Raw genomic sequence first — 13,437 nt, forward strand, 5'->3', positions numbered from 1 at the left:
AGTAGATGGAACACCGGGCCTGAAGTCAGGAATACCTGACTTCAAACCCAGCCTAAGACCCTTCCTAGCTCAGTGTCAAGTCACTTAACCTGTTTGCCTCAGTTTCCTCAACTGTAAAATGGGGACAATAACAGCACCTACCTTCCAGGGTTATTGTGACTATCTCTAAAGAACGTAGTACAGTACTTGGCATACATTAAGTGCTACAGGAAGGCCTGTTCCCATCCCCATCTCCCTTTGTATCTCCATTGCCTAGCAACATTCCCCTAACACTGAAGATTTTGAGCTGGAAGAGACCATGAAGGCCATCTAAGTTCAACCTCCTCATCTTATGAGGAAACTGAGGCCTGGAAAGGCTTGAATGACTTGCTCAGGATTACACAGATAGTAAGTGGCAGAGCTGGGATTTGAACCTGAGGCCTCTGACTCCAAAACCAGTGCCCTTCCCACTGCTCCATGCTCCTGCCTTAAAAAGGGTAGGCATCTCATACATAACTGCATGTCGAAATGAAGGGTAGATTTATGTAGGTTAATTTTTCCTTGAATCAACGTGGAAAGAGTACTGGACTCCAGGCATGCCATGATGCCTGACTTCCAAGTTCTGCTCCCCTGTGACCTTGGACAAGTCCCTTAACTTCTTAGAACTTCCCTTTCCTGGCCTGCAAAATGGGGATATTTGTTTTATTTACCTCACAGGGTTGTTGTAAAGTTTTGATGCCATTCTGGTACTTTAGTGAATAACATTTATTCAAAGCCCATGTTATTTAGAGTATTAGGCATGAGGCAAATGTAAAAAGAGCTTAAGCATGTAATAGGAAAAATAATCAAACACGTGTGGAGAACACTTGAACAGATAACTAATCAAGCCTCTCCTGTTTTACATCTGTGATGGAGAGATGGGAAAGACTGGAAAGAGATAGAGAGGAAGTATGAAAAGAGGCAAGGGGACAAAAAGATGTCAGTCATCACAGTAGAAGGGAAAATAAGAAAACAGCTTTCTGTCCCTAAATGATCAGCACAGTGCCTGAAGCATGGTAGGTGCTTAAAAAATACTTATTGATGGGGCAGCTAGGTGGGGCAGTGAAGAGAGAACCTGACCTCAGACACTTCACACTTACTAGCTCTATTACCTTGGGCAAGTCACTTAACCCCAATTGCCCTACCCTACCAAAAAGACCAAAATAAATAAATACTGACTGACTGAGAGTAAGAACAGAAACTATCCATTAGAAAAATGGCTTTATTAGCAAAGACCAGCAAGATGTAGTAGAAAGAGTAGTGGTATTCAACTGGATCCTGACACTGGCTTTACTCTCAGCCCTATTACTCCTTAGCTTATGTGATGCTGGGTAAGCTAACAAAGCTTTCTGTGCCTCATTTTCTTCTTCTGTTAGATGAACTTACCTATTCAACTCTCAACTCAGGTTAGAGGAGAACCAAGTAAGTAAAATGTGGGACTTTGCAAGTTGTACTTTTAAATGAGAAATTTGGGGGAGTTTTGCAGAAGCAGCAGACAACACACAGAGGCCAGCAGACAACACAGAAAAAGTTTAGGAACTCAGAAATGCATAAAATAATATATAGTATTGTATAATATCAACATATTTTATCTTTTAATACCACAAATATGCATAACTTCTTCTTCTCTGGTATGAAGGGAGAGCCAAACAAGTTTATGCAGATTTTCCAGATCATGGGGGTGCTCTGCCCCAAACCCCTCAAAGTAGAAGGGATAACTGTATACTAAGAAGCAATTTCTTAACTTGTACAGAAAGCATAACAAAACAGAAAATTAAATGGGAAGGAAGTATTAGGTTTCCCAAAGGTCCCTACTTTTTAGCTGCAAAGTACAGAAAAAACAAACTTCAGGAATTTATTTTTAGATAGTTTAACATTAATGGTGGGTTAAAAAAAAAAGATCAATGCTATCCACTACAGCTCTTAGAGATAACCAGGCAAGGGACAGAGTTGATTCCTGGTGGCAGCAGTGAAATAAATTACAAGTGGTAGATTAGGATGTTTAACCTCTAGTTGTGTTTTATTTTTATCCTTGATGAGAATGGACCACCTGTTGGCACTGTGTTCAGCCCCACTCATTCATCAAAGTGTTTAAGTTAAAAGGATATTAAAGTTACTGGTCAGCTCAGCTACAAAACTGTGGGGATCATTAAGAATTCTACCAAAGGTGCCAAATGGAAAGTTTTATGCCGTTAAGACTAGTCTCAAGAATGAATTCTGTATTCACTTATTTCTTTCTCCTTCCATAGTGGACTTACTACAGATTCTAAAGAGGGTAACGACCTGGAAACGTTAATAAAGGAGATCCAGGAACGACTCAAGAAATGTAGTTTCTTAGTACAAGGCTCGGTCCGTGAAGCATTTCAAATTCTTGACAAAAATGAAACAGGATATTTGGACAGAGAGCAGTTCTTTGCTGTCTGCAAAAATTTTAACCTACCAGTTGATGATTGCCTTATTAACCAGGTCTGTATTATGAAAAAAAAATCACAATTTATATTCAGTATTAATTAGAACACTGTTACTAATTTCCAAGGCTTTTCAAAATACTCACTTTTTCTAGGGGAAATCTAGTCTTAGGAAGGGCAAACTTAATCTTCATCAGTCCTATGAGGTAGCAGAAAGGCTCACTGTTAGCCATAGCAGGAGTAAAGAGTCATTAGCACCTGCTAATGGACAAGGTTGAGTGGCTGGAAGCTCAGCATGGCAGATTCAAACCAGGGAGGTAATAAATAGAGAAGAGGAGAAGCCACAGCCTGTTGGGTTATGCCCGACAGAATGGTATGATGTTGCAGTCTCTGGCACCATTCTCATGACTCTCCTACTTCTACTGGGCGATTTTTCATCCAAGGCTACCAAAATGACAACTGCATCTACTGGAGAAGATTGGGCCTGGCCAACTGGAAGAATGGAGGCAGCACCATGAACTCATCTTCCTAGGGCTAGTTTGCAATGGAATGGAGCATGTTCCACATTGTAGGCCATCTTCACAGTTCTCTTCAAGTTCACAGATATGTCTGTCTTTGATCATTATTAACCGTGACCTATGCAAGATCATTCTTGCTGGGTTTTTTTTCCAAACAAGCATAGATTGCAAAGCAGACTGAGAGCCAGAAAAGACTGGACATTTTATGTGAAAACTTTAAAAGTAAAAATAAGCTAGGAAGCCTAACTATAGGGAGTGACCTAAGCTTGGGAATACCAGATAAGGAGTGATGGGGGAAAACTGGAGTAAGGCTGAGGCTCCATTTCTACATATGATCCAAAGACCTGGCTACTCAGGTTCCAAACTGATAGCACACCAATATAGTTATTGTTTCTTAAATGTTAAGTGCTAAAAAGTGTTATTGATGGGCTTAGTTTTTATTCAACTAAACATTTGCACATTGCCCTCACTTTTTGAGAGGTCTCTTAGAACCAAGTACGACAATCAAGCAAAACTAAGTGACCTCATCTGAAAGTGCATGCAGCATTCCACATCTGTAGTTCTACACCAGTCTATTTTTTAAAAACATTTTTAATTAACAGAAATCTATTTTCTTTTCCCTCCCACCTCCACCTCACAGAAAAAGAAGAAAAATTTCTTTTAAGAAATATGCATCATAAGCAAAGCTAATCCCCACATTGGCTATGCGCACACACACACACACACACACACACACACACACACACACATACACACATACACGTTTCATTCTGTACCTAAGTCTATCACCTCATATACTTCATCATTGATCCTTTGAAATCATGGACAGTCTTTGTATTGACCATAGTTCTTGAGGCCTTGAGTTATTTTATCTTTAATGTGCTATTGTATAAATTGTTCTCCTGGTTCTTCTCATTTTATTCTTCATTTTAAGTCTTCAGATTTGTCCATTTTTAAAACATTGATGTCATGGTATACATTCTTCTTCTGGTTCTGCTCACTTCACTCTGCATCAATTCATACAGAGCTTTCAATGTCTCCTTGAAACCACTTGCTTTCCTCATTTCTTATAGCACAATAGTAAATCTGTCACATAAATCACAACTTATTTGGCCATTCCTCAACTGAAAGGCATCCCTTTGATTTCTATCTTTTGGGGGGAATCTCTATATACAAAGCTATGAGAAAGTTCTTAGTTTTACTTTAGGAAAAAAATGTTCTCCAATTAAAGTCTTAATTTTATTACAATTCAAGCGTAAATGACAAAAAGGGGACTTATGCCAAGAATTAGTTTGGAGGACACTTTAGTTATCATCCAGCAACCATGAAACTTTGCTCAAAACCTCTCCTAACCCTGTTTCCACAGCTGTCAAATTAGCATAGTAGTGTGCCTTGCTGTACGAATTAAGCAGTCTTAATCTTTTAAATGAGAATCTCTACGGACTCGTGTTTTTATTAAATGCTTGTGATAAAACTTTGAAAACTGAAAAGTGCTATACATATGAGATGACTATCGTGACTGCCTCTACGCAGTTGAATGAAATATACTTTCCCCTTCCTCATGTTCCCTGTTTGCTCTTTTGCAGTTAATCAGAATGTGTTCTAGTGGAGAAGGCAAAATCAACTACTACAACTTCCTAAGAGCTTTCTCCCAGTGACCTGACCTCTCTGGAGAAGACTCAATGAGATTTTTCTATGGATGAAATTAGTTTTAAATACACATGTACCCTTAGAAACACACAACGAACTCCTGAGGTGACATTTGTTTTGTTCCTTAAACTACGAGCGGGGCTGAAGTTGGAATGGATTTGTGCACACCTTTTGGGGGGAGTAGTGACCACAAGCCCAAGGAAGGCCAATGAGAAGCATGGTCTGGGGTCATGGACACAACACACGGGACTTGCATTCGCTGCTGCCCCTAGATTCTGGGTATTTTAGGGTAGCTTGAACAGGAAATAAGAAAATGGTCTCGGGCCAATTTGGAACTTGGACTACTCAATACAAGTTCTTGAGTAACGATTAACTTTTCTGCCAAATTTAGATTCTCATGTATGCCCCAAAACTTGATTTTTCTCTTGGATTTCCCTAGTTTCTGAGATAAGCCATTACCCTCTGAACCAGAGTTTTGGTGGCACTCGGGATTTCAACATTTCAGCCCCTCTTCATCCCAGACCTTTACCCACACATTTCTCCCCTCATTATATGATATCTACATTTCTTTCTGCCATGTGCAGTATGCACCACTGGATGACAGGTCCGTTGAAATGACTAGAAATGCCTCAGGGAAAGATGTCAGTTTTGAATATGGTGAGAATTATTCAAATACTCTAATCCCCCTGGGAAATTTACCAGGAATTGAAAAGTTGGGGCTGACTTGCTCCATCAGATGGATTAAAAAAAAAAAAAGCCGGACAGGGGTACAATTTCACGTTCCATCAAAGGTAGTTTTCTAGGGACCACACTCCCACACACATCTGTTTGGTTTATATGATGCAGCCAAGTGGTAATAACCATGGAAGACAGATCAAATAATTTTTCCTACTGAAATTCTAAATAGCAAAGTACCCATAAAGTGTCACTAATTACCCTGTACAAACCATCATTCCTGGGAAGCATTTGCCTGGAATCTGGACTGAGGCCTAACAGACAACAGCTTAATGTTAAGTATTATTTCACACCAGACTGTACTAACAATGATGGTGGAAAGGGCAAGAAATCAGTGAGGGTCCTACCCACTGGCCAAAGGCTGTCTAGAAAGAAAATACTACTTTTCAAACTATCAATTTACAAAATATCAGAACTTGTGTAGCTGTGGATGGCTGTTTAGGTGTGGCTTCTGCACAATGTGTTGATTCCATTTTGCACCCTGAATGAGGATTGTATGTTAATTGATCACTACTCAGGACCTGGATTTTTATGGCAAGGTGGTACTACTCAGAAGTGCTGAAAACTGATAACCATCCTGCATCTCACAAACCTCTGAATCTTTGGAATGGATAAATAGGAAGAAAAGATTAAGGACTGGTGAGCCCAAAATATCTGCCCAGGCCTAGGAACTCTGCCCAACTCCTCCCTCCAAGGTTTCCTAACAGGGTTGGTTCCCAAAGATAAAAAAGACAATTTAAAATGAGTAACCCCAAGGTATCTAGCTGAAACAAGAATCTGAACCTATGAAAAGTCTAGTAGATTCCATACTGAATGTATAAAATGTGTAAAATAGCCTCCTATTGAAACCTATTGAAGCATCTTTGTATACCAGGTGATGAGACCCTATGTAATTGTGTGCATACTCCATCAAGCCAAAATGGAGAAAGCCCACAGAACTGAGAACCACTGGGTTCCCTATGGTTGCCATTTCTAATAACACTTGGATAAGTCTATTCAGCAACCAATTCTGGCACTTTGTTGCACTGATATTCACATGTATCCAGCATCCATTTCCTACTCCATTCTCATATTCAAATATTTAAAATAGTCATCATTGGATAAGAATTTCAGAGAATGAAGCCAACTGGGAGTGTTCATTGCCAAGAAAATTCCTTTCCCTTCTTGCAACTTCCAATTCAAGTCCCAAATAAAGAGAGCATGTAGTTTTCTGCCCAGCACCTAAGACAGGAACTCTACATGTCTCCATGCTGAGTCCTATATCTCTTGTTCCTATGTTTATAAGGTGGGTCATCTCAGGTAAAAGTTATTTTAAAAGGGCTACTAGCTGTAGAAACTTAGTGGAAAAAAAATAGAAAAACTAAAAATAAATCCTAGAGATGGACTGCTACTTTCCCCAATAAAATCACATTCAATTAGAGATATCAGTTTTCAAGATAAGTTAATATAACTCAAAGAATACCAGACATTAAGGATTGATAATTCTATGCCTTTTATTCAGTTATTTCAGAAAATATTTTTGTTGTTCATTTGTTTCAAAATGCACATTTTCAACAAAAAAAAAAATCCATACAAAACTGTAACTTTTTAAGTTGGGCAAGGGAACAATGGAAAAGGAATTTGGAGAAAAGTTGCATCAAAAGTAAAAACAGATAAAACAACCCTTTTACACAGATGCATAAATATGGCAGGTACAATTTTCCTTGAGTTCCTTGTTGAAATTTGGTCCATAAAATAAACAAGCTAAAATAGGTTTAAAAAAAAGGCAATGTATCTACCTTTGCATTATGGTCTGCTCAGGGCACCAGTAGCTTCAGTATATCTTTCAGCTGTTTATTAAAATAGGGATTGGGATATTTGCAATTTGATCCCATCATATCTATACCCAAGGAAAGGGCTGAGCTTGCAGGCCCACAGCCAGGAGAGAGCAGGACCACCTGTGCCTAGGTTGTACTGAAAACCACTTCTCCTTGTGAACAAGCATCCTCTCCCATCCCATCTAAAACCCTGGAATGCCTTTTGGTAAAGATGGAGGCCGGAATGGCAGCGCATCCAGGAACACTATGCCATAATCTTACTCCCAAATGCCATATTCAAAATTGAACACATTAATGCCCCATTATGAGGATTTTTTCAACAAGTTTTTTTTTAAAAAATATGTATTTCTACATTTTGCTACATGTTCTAACACAGAGCCACAGAAACCTATCTAGGACAAGGAGAATTGCAGCTAGAGAGGAATGGCTGGAATTTCTCCACTGAAGGATGATGGTTCCTCCTACGTGTCCCATCTCTTCCCAACTTCCAGGGCTTCATAATGGACAGAAGGAACTACAGAAACTAACAAGTTCTGGGAGAGTTATTGCACAACCCGGAAGAAGTCGGGGGAGGGAGAACTGCTGGCAACACATGGATAACACTGAATTATTAACTAAATACGGCATTTCTATGACAAGGGACCACGCTGACCTGGCTTTCTGTAAAACCGGCAACTACGTCTACAAATTAACACTTGTGTCTGGAAGGAAGAGTGAGCTCCAGATTATAGACTTTGGGTTGAACGAAGAAGCGAATCAGGAAGAGATGGGGTTATAATTAGGAGCTGTCTGGGAAGGGACAAGAGAAGGATGTTAAGTTCATGGTGTTCATGGTGTGGGTGGGCGGGGAGGGTATGATGCCATAAGAATCTGAGCACTGCTTGGGACTGGAAGGCCTGCCACCCCAGTCTACACCCATACCTAGAGAAGCTACCCCGCTTCTGCAGCCTGGTATGAAGAACCCTAAAAATCAACTGAGGCAAAAGCCAAGAGATATAGCCAAAAGCATACTAAGGTAACAATGGAAATAAGATAAAGGCACAGAGACCAAGGAAGCGAGACTGTCACGTGCTGTGTCCCCTTCATAGATGGCCACTCCTGGGTGCAGTGTCCTTGGGAGGCACACAGACCACACAGTCATGTTAGCAGGAAGAAATGGAGAACTCTGTACAGTACGTATGTCGGTGTTCAAAAGAATGCATCGGCAAAAGTAAGGCACTTGTTATACAGAAAGAATAAATCATCTACTCCTAAGAATTACAAAACTGCTACAAGGAGGTGCTAGGCACGGGGGAGCCAACACTGATGCAGGGTCTTGCATTTTTTTTTACAGCTCTCTTTGAACCCAAGGACACCCAGTAAGAATAGTTAGCCAGCAGAGGGTTAAAGGCAAGGAGAGGGCTCTCTTGGCCTTTAGAGTGCTGAGAATTTTAGATGACTCTGTATTGAGGTCCTGCTTAGAAGGTCAAGGCAGGCCAAGGAGGAAGCCTTGGTCTGCTGTCTAACTACAGCAAGGCTGGATGAAGTCTTTTTTGTTTTCCTTTATCAGTCACCTTGCCCCACCAGTTAGGTTAACCAAAAGGCTCCCTGAAGTCATATATGGCCTCAGAAATAAGGACACAGTTCAGATAAAGGATAAATAAAGGATATGAATCAGGCATGTAGGATGAAGGAAGGAAGCCTACAGAACGCCATCCTCTGAGCTTTCCTCATTCACTTCAGTACTCTTCTAGTACCCAGAGGGGGAGGGATCCCTTACAAGATCAAAAGTCAGGACCACTCCAATGTGAACACTAAGATTCTAGGAGGGAAGTCATTGGAAACTAACAGCTGGATCCAAGCTTACCCAATAGTGTCTTCTCATCCAAACCCTACTGAAAGCAGATGGGGCTACTTTAGCATCTGGAAGAAATCCAGACCAACATCTTGCTCAAGCTCGAGGGAAAGTGTGTCCCCACTGCTTAGAGCCCTCACACTGAGCTGATATGAAGGAGAGTTAGCAGGAAAGTTCTGGATACAGATACAACTCAAATTCAAACCGTACTGTGAAGCTTTGTTGTGTCCTACAGGAATTTCTAAGATGGACAGAGCACAGAAGTGTACCCTGGGTTCTTCAATGCCTGAAATGTCAGACAAGAAATATAGCAGGCTTTCAGGGACTATCTGGGTTCAGGTGCTAAATCAGATAATACTGTAAACAGATAAGAATGAACTTCCAGAGTTGAGAAGCAGTCCCCTTTCAACTTGGCCTATCACCTCTCCCTGGAACAATCTATCTGAAGTTTAAGTGACTCCTTCCCATCAGTGTCAACTATCCAGACCTCTTCTACAGAGACAGGTACACTTGGCCAAATGTACAGGTGCTAGAGCCCAGATGCTGGGCTACATATTAAATATCCCCAAACCAAAACCCTGGCCGCCCCCTCCACCCCAAGGAAGACGACAGGCACCTATCCCACAGTGGCCCCTAACATAGCCTTATTTTTCCCTTTAATTCCAAGTACACTGATGCCACAAAAGCCAACAGACCCCACTGAGAGAAAGACAGTGGGTGAGGTAGATTAGACTCTCATTCCCATTCCCACAGGAGAATGAGGGTAATAGAAACCAGGCCTCAGACTGGATGGTGAGGAGGAAAGCAGGGACTTAACTGGTGTCTTAGCACTTTGGTTGAGTGGGTTCATGGGTCACTAGTCATCACCTCCCAAGAATTAGGGCAGAATGGCTGACCTGCCCAAGAAGCCCTAAGATTAGGGATAAAGTAGATATGTCTTAACATAGCCCCTTTCAAAACAATTCGGTCCAGTCTTAACAAGGCCTTGCATTTAAATGAATTTGTAGTGAACAAGTATAGCTACGTACGCATTGTACGTGCACTAAATCAGAACTTGCAAGTTCAATACCATTAGACACCGGTCTTATTCCTAGATTCTCCTGATGTACATATACCCTGAAAAGAACCATTGCTTCTTGCCTGCTCTTGGTCTGTTAAGTCCATCTAGGATATACCACACCACCTAGAAACCTGCTGGAACCTCCTGGGGACCCCGTGAAAGTAAAAGCATCTTAAGACAAAACATGGGTAAATCTGTGTGAGCAGCATGACAAGCGTTCGCCTCAGGTGACAACTTTTGGCAGGGAGTGAGTATGGCTCTATCAGTGACAGGACCGAGTGAGTACCAGAGACTATGGGTATGAGGAAAGAAGAGTCAGGTGGTGCCTTAAGAAGTTAACTGGCTTAATAATTAACAGCTCACTGCTCTTAGAGAAAAGTCCGGAAGCCACAGCCTCTGTTGGCAGAGGACTAGACAATAAGGGGTAGGAGAAAGCTGGAACTCATTTGCTACAGATTATCTTCTAGCTATCTAAGAGAAATTGAGAAGGCTCTCAAACAGAGGCCTGCCTGGTTGATGCCAAAACCACTCTATCCATTCTGTCACCCTGAGAAAATTCCAAGGGAAGAGGAGTCAGGGAAAGGAGGAGCCATCTATTCTCATTCAACACCCTGTCAATTCTCAAAGAAAATCAATAGGCTTGATGATCTATTCTCATCCCTATTCATAACCTGGTCCTAGAAGGAGAAGAGGGGGTCCAAGTGATAGAAGATACCCTTTCCAACTAATCCCTGTTGAATGGCAAATGCAAGTCCATCTATCTGTGATCCAGCTGCATTGGGGCTTCTATATGGAAACCCAACTCCTTTTTTTGAGGATAGCTTGAAGACAGAATGACTGACCTTGCCCAAGAAACCCAAAGAAGTGATGATATCCTAACTCAGTCTCTTATAACACAAACTCAATCCAGTCTTATACCAGATGAAGGCATGTTCCTGCAGCAGGGTAAGAGATGATACTGATTCTGGGCACCCAGAGCTATTCCCTTTCACCTCTATAGAGAATTCAGGATTCTTAAGATTCTTTAAAATCTAACTCCCTTTCTTCCCCCACAGGACTTCATAAGACCATACAGAGCTTTGAAGGTTTTCTCTTGAGGGCAGAGATATCAAGAAGATGGACTTGGCCTCTTTTGTATCATGGGGTATACTCCATAACCACCAACCATCCATGATGAGAACAAGTTGCACAGAAAAAAAAAAAAAAAAGGGGGCCATCAGTAAGGCCAAAGAGTCAGGCAGGCACCCATCCTGCCCCTCAAAGCTAAATTACAAACAGGATGGGGAGGAAGGTGCAAAGGTCCAGAAGAGAGTGAGACCACCTAAATAAATGGAAGTTGAAGAGGTTTTACAACCAGGATGCCAAGTCTTCTTCCAGAGTGGGGCCCAAGATTGCTCCGGGCCTTGGGATGCTTATCAATCTGTCAATAAAGCAACTGTGGATTGGGACATAGAAGAAAGGAACTGATCAGCATCACATCAGTCTCACAGCCCGCCTTCCAAAATGGGCCCCAGCCTCAGTCTACTTTGCCTTTGTTTTTGCCTTAGGGTATGAGGAGGAAAGGAAGCTGATCCTCCAACAGCACCGCCCTAATGGATTAACAGCAGGCAAGTATCCCTTCAGTTCCAGGATCCAAGAGTCAAGACTCCCATTTCATGGCTGAGTTACTACATCCCAATGCCAAATTCTGCATGTGACATCTGAATTCACTGTGGTACTTCTGGGGCTTAGGACAGCCCATGGGGAACTGGAAACAAAACATCTGGCAGCTAAACAGAGCTATTAAATGACTAGTCAAGAAGGGCAGATGTTAGGATCCAGTCATTTCTCCTCCTATCGTCCATCCTATGTGTTGAACCACAGGGTGCAACAGGCCAAGGACATGGATATCTGTTAATAAGGAACAGCCCCAAGCGGATGCTCCCTGGAAATGCATTAGGCCCACGAGGAGCTGAAGCTGCACAGCACTGATGAAAAAAGCGGGCTTCCTTAATCACAAAAATCAGACAACGAATAATTGCACAATAATGTAAGAAAAACATTGGTGAACAAAAACAGCCAAGAGACAGAGAAAGAACATCTATGAAGATCAAGAATTCTAGGTTCCCCAGCGAACAAAGGATATGAGGAAGTGAGTTGGCTCAAGAACATAAAAGAAAGAAGATTTTTGGTTTTATTGAAAATGTATTATAAAAAAGGGAGCAAAGAGAGACAAAGACATGAGAGAGAGAGAGAGAGAGAGAGAGAGAGAGAGAGAGAGAGAGAGAGGAAAGAGAGAGAGGAGAGAGAGAGGAGAGAGAGAGAGAGACTTTCCAAAGACATGTTTCAGCTGTTCGAGATGGGAGTGTAGCAAGCAGAAAAATATGGGCAGTAACTTAGTCCTGGGCCGGTGGCCTCTATACTGCACACCCCACTAGGAAGGATTCCTGTTCTCCACATTCTGGCTTTAAGGAGCCTTCAACTTCTTAGTGCGTGGGGACATCCCATTCTCTGCTTTCAGTACTCCATTTTCGTGGTAACCTGGCAAGTGGAGAGAAACAAATGCACATAGACATATACATAGTTTGTTGCCAAAAGGAAAATACCAGCACATGAAGAGAGGAAGTCAGTCTGAGGTCAGAGGAAAAAGGGTTAGGAACAGAGAATGATAAAACCACAGCATTTGGGAACAACCAAAAGGAGAAAAAAATAATTTCCAGGTCCTAAGATTAAAAGAAAAATAGCAGCCAGGTCCCCATAGTTCTGTTCTCCCTGCCCTAGCATTCTCCTAAGGGCTGTCCCTTTCTTAAATACTTTCCTTCAATGTATTCCTTGAAGGAAAACATGTCAGGGATGAGAAGATCATTTGGAGACCTTCCTGACAGTACAGGGCACTAACAATTTGCTGGGAGCCCAAGTTCTGCCAAGGTTGTGTGTAGTCCCTCCCCCAAGCCCATATCAGTAGATCCAGAAGAGTGGGATTAGTCCTCTCTGGCCCTCCAAGTCAGGGAATAGTTTCTGGTGTTGTCTGACTAGCCACCAAGACTGACCAGAAGCGAAGGCCTGACCAATCACCTACCTGATAATTGAAGCTCATAGAGAAGGAAGCAGGAGGGAGAGAGAGAGACTCCCATTTACAAGACTGCCCTCCCCAGTTACTTTAATCCTAAGAGTCCTAAAGGCAGCTGAAGAGAAAGTTGGTACCCTACGATCAGGGAGGCAGGGAGTTCCATGGGGAAGGGGCAGGTAAGGACAGTCTGCCGAGCAGGGGAAGGAGAAGGGCATCGGCCGCAGCTGCTCCTGGAAAAGCTCCCAGAAGCCACCCTAGAGAGCCTGCTTCCCGTCAGAGTTCCCTGCCCCGAGCAGCGAGAAGCAGCACTCCCAGCTGAGTCAGTGTTGTTACCGCCCACAGACTATT

The 13,437-nt window shown here is 42.1% G+C and overlaps 2 protein-coding genes across 2 annotated transcripts in view; one reads left to right on the forward strand and one right to left on the reverse strand.

Annotated features, from left to right (window-relative positions):
• The window catches only part of EFHC1 (EF-hand domain containing 1), an 89,104-nt gene extending 82,397 nt beyond the window's left edge, over nt 1-6,707 (forward strand). Inside the window, exons 10-11 of the mRNA XM_069070590.1 lie at nt 2,268-2,484; nt 4,531-6,707. Of these exons, the coding sequence (XP_068926691.1) occupies nt 2,268-2,484; nt 4,531-4,602 (289 nt within the window). The 3' untranslated portion in view covers nt 4,603-6,707. The remainder of the gene's footprint in view (nt 1-2,267; nt 2,485-4,530) is intronic.
• A 95-nt stretch (nt 6,708-6,802) lies between these two features.
• Nucleotides 6,803-13,437, reverse strand: part of TRAM2 (translocation associated membrane protein 2) — a 107,141-nt gene continuing 100,506 nt past the window's right edge. The window contains exon 11 of the mRNA XM_069070591.1: nt 6,803-12,560. Within this exon, the coding sequence (XP_068926692.1) occupies nt 12,487-12,560 (74 nt within the window). The 3' untranslated portion in view covers nt 6,803-12,486. The remainder of the gene's footprint in view (nt 12,561-13,437) is intronic.

The sequence above is a fragment of the Petaurus breviceps genome, unplaced genomic scaffold, assembly GCF_028583685.1.
Source record: "Petaurus breviceps papuanus isolate PSGF00001 unplaced genomic scaffold, PetGlider_PUasm1.0 90822, whole genome shotgun sequence".
Classification (NCBI taxonomy): Eukaryota; Metazoa; Chordata; class Mammalia; order Diprotodontia; family Petauridae; genus Petaurus; species Petaurus breviceps.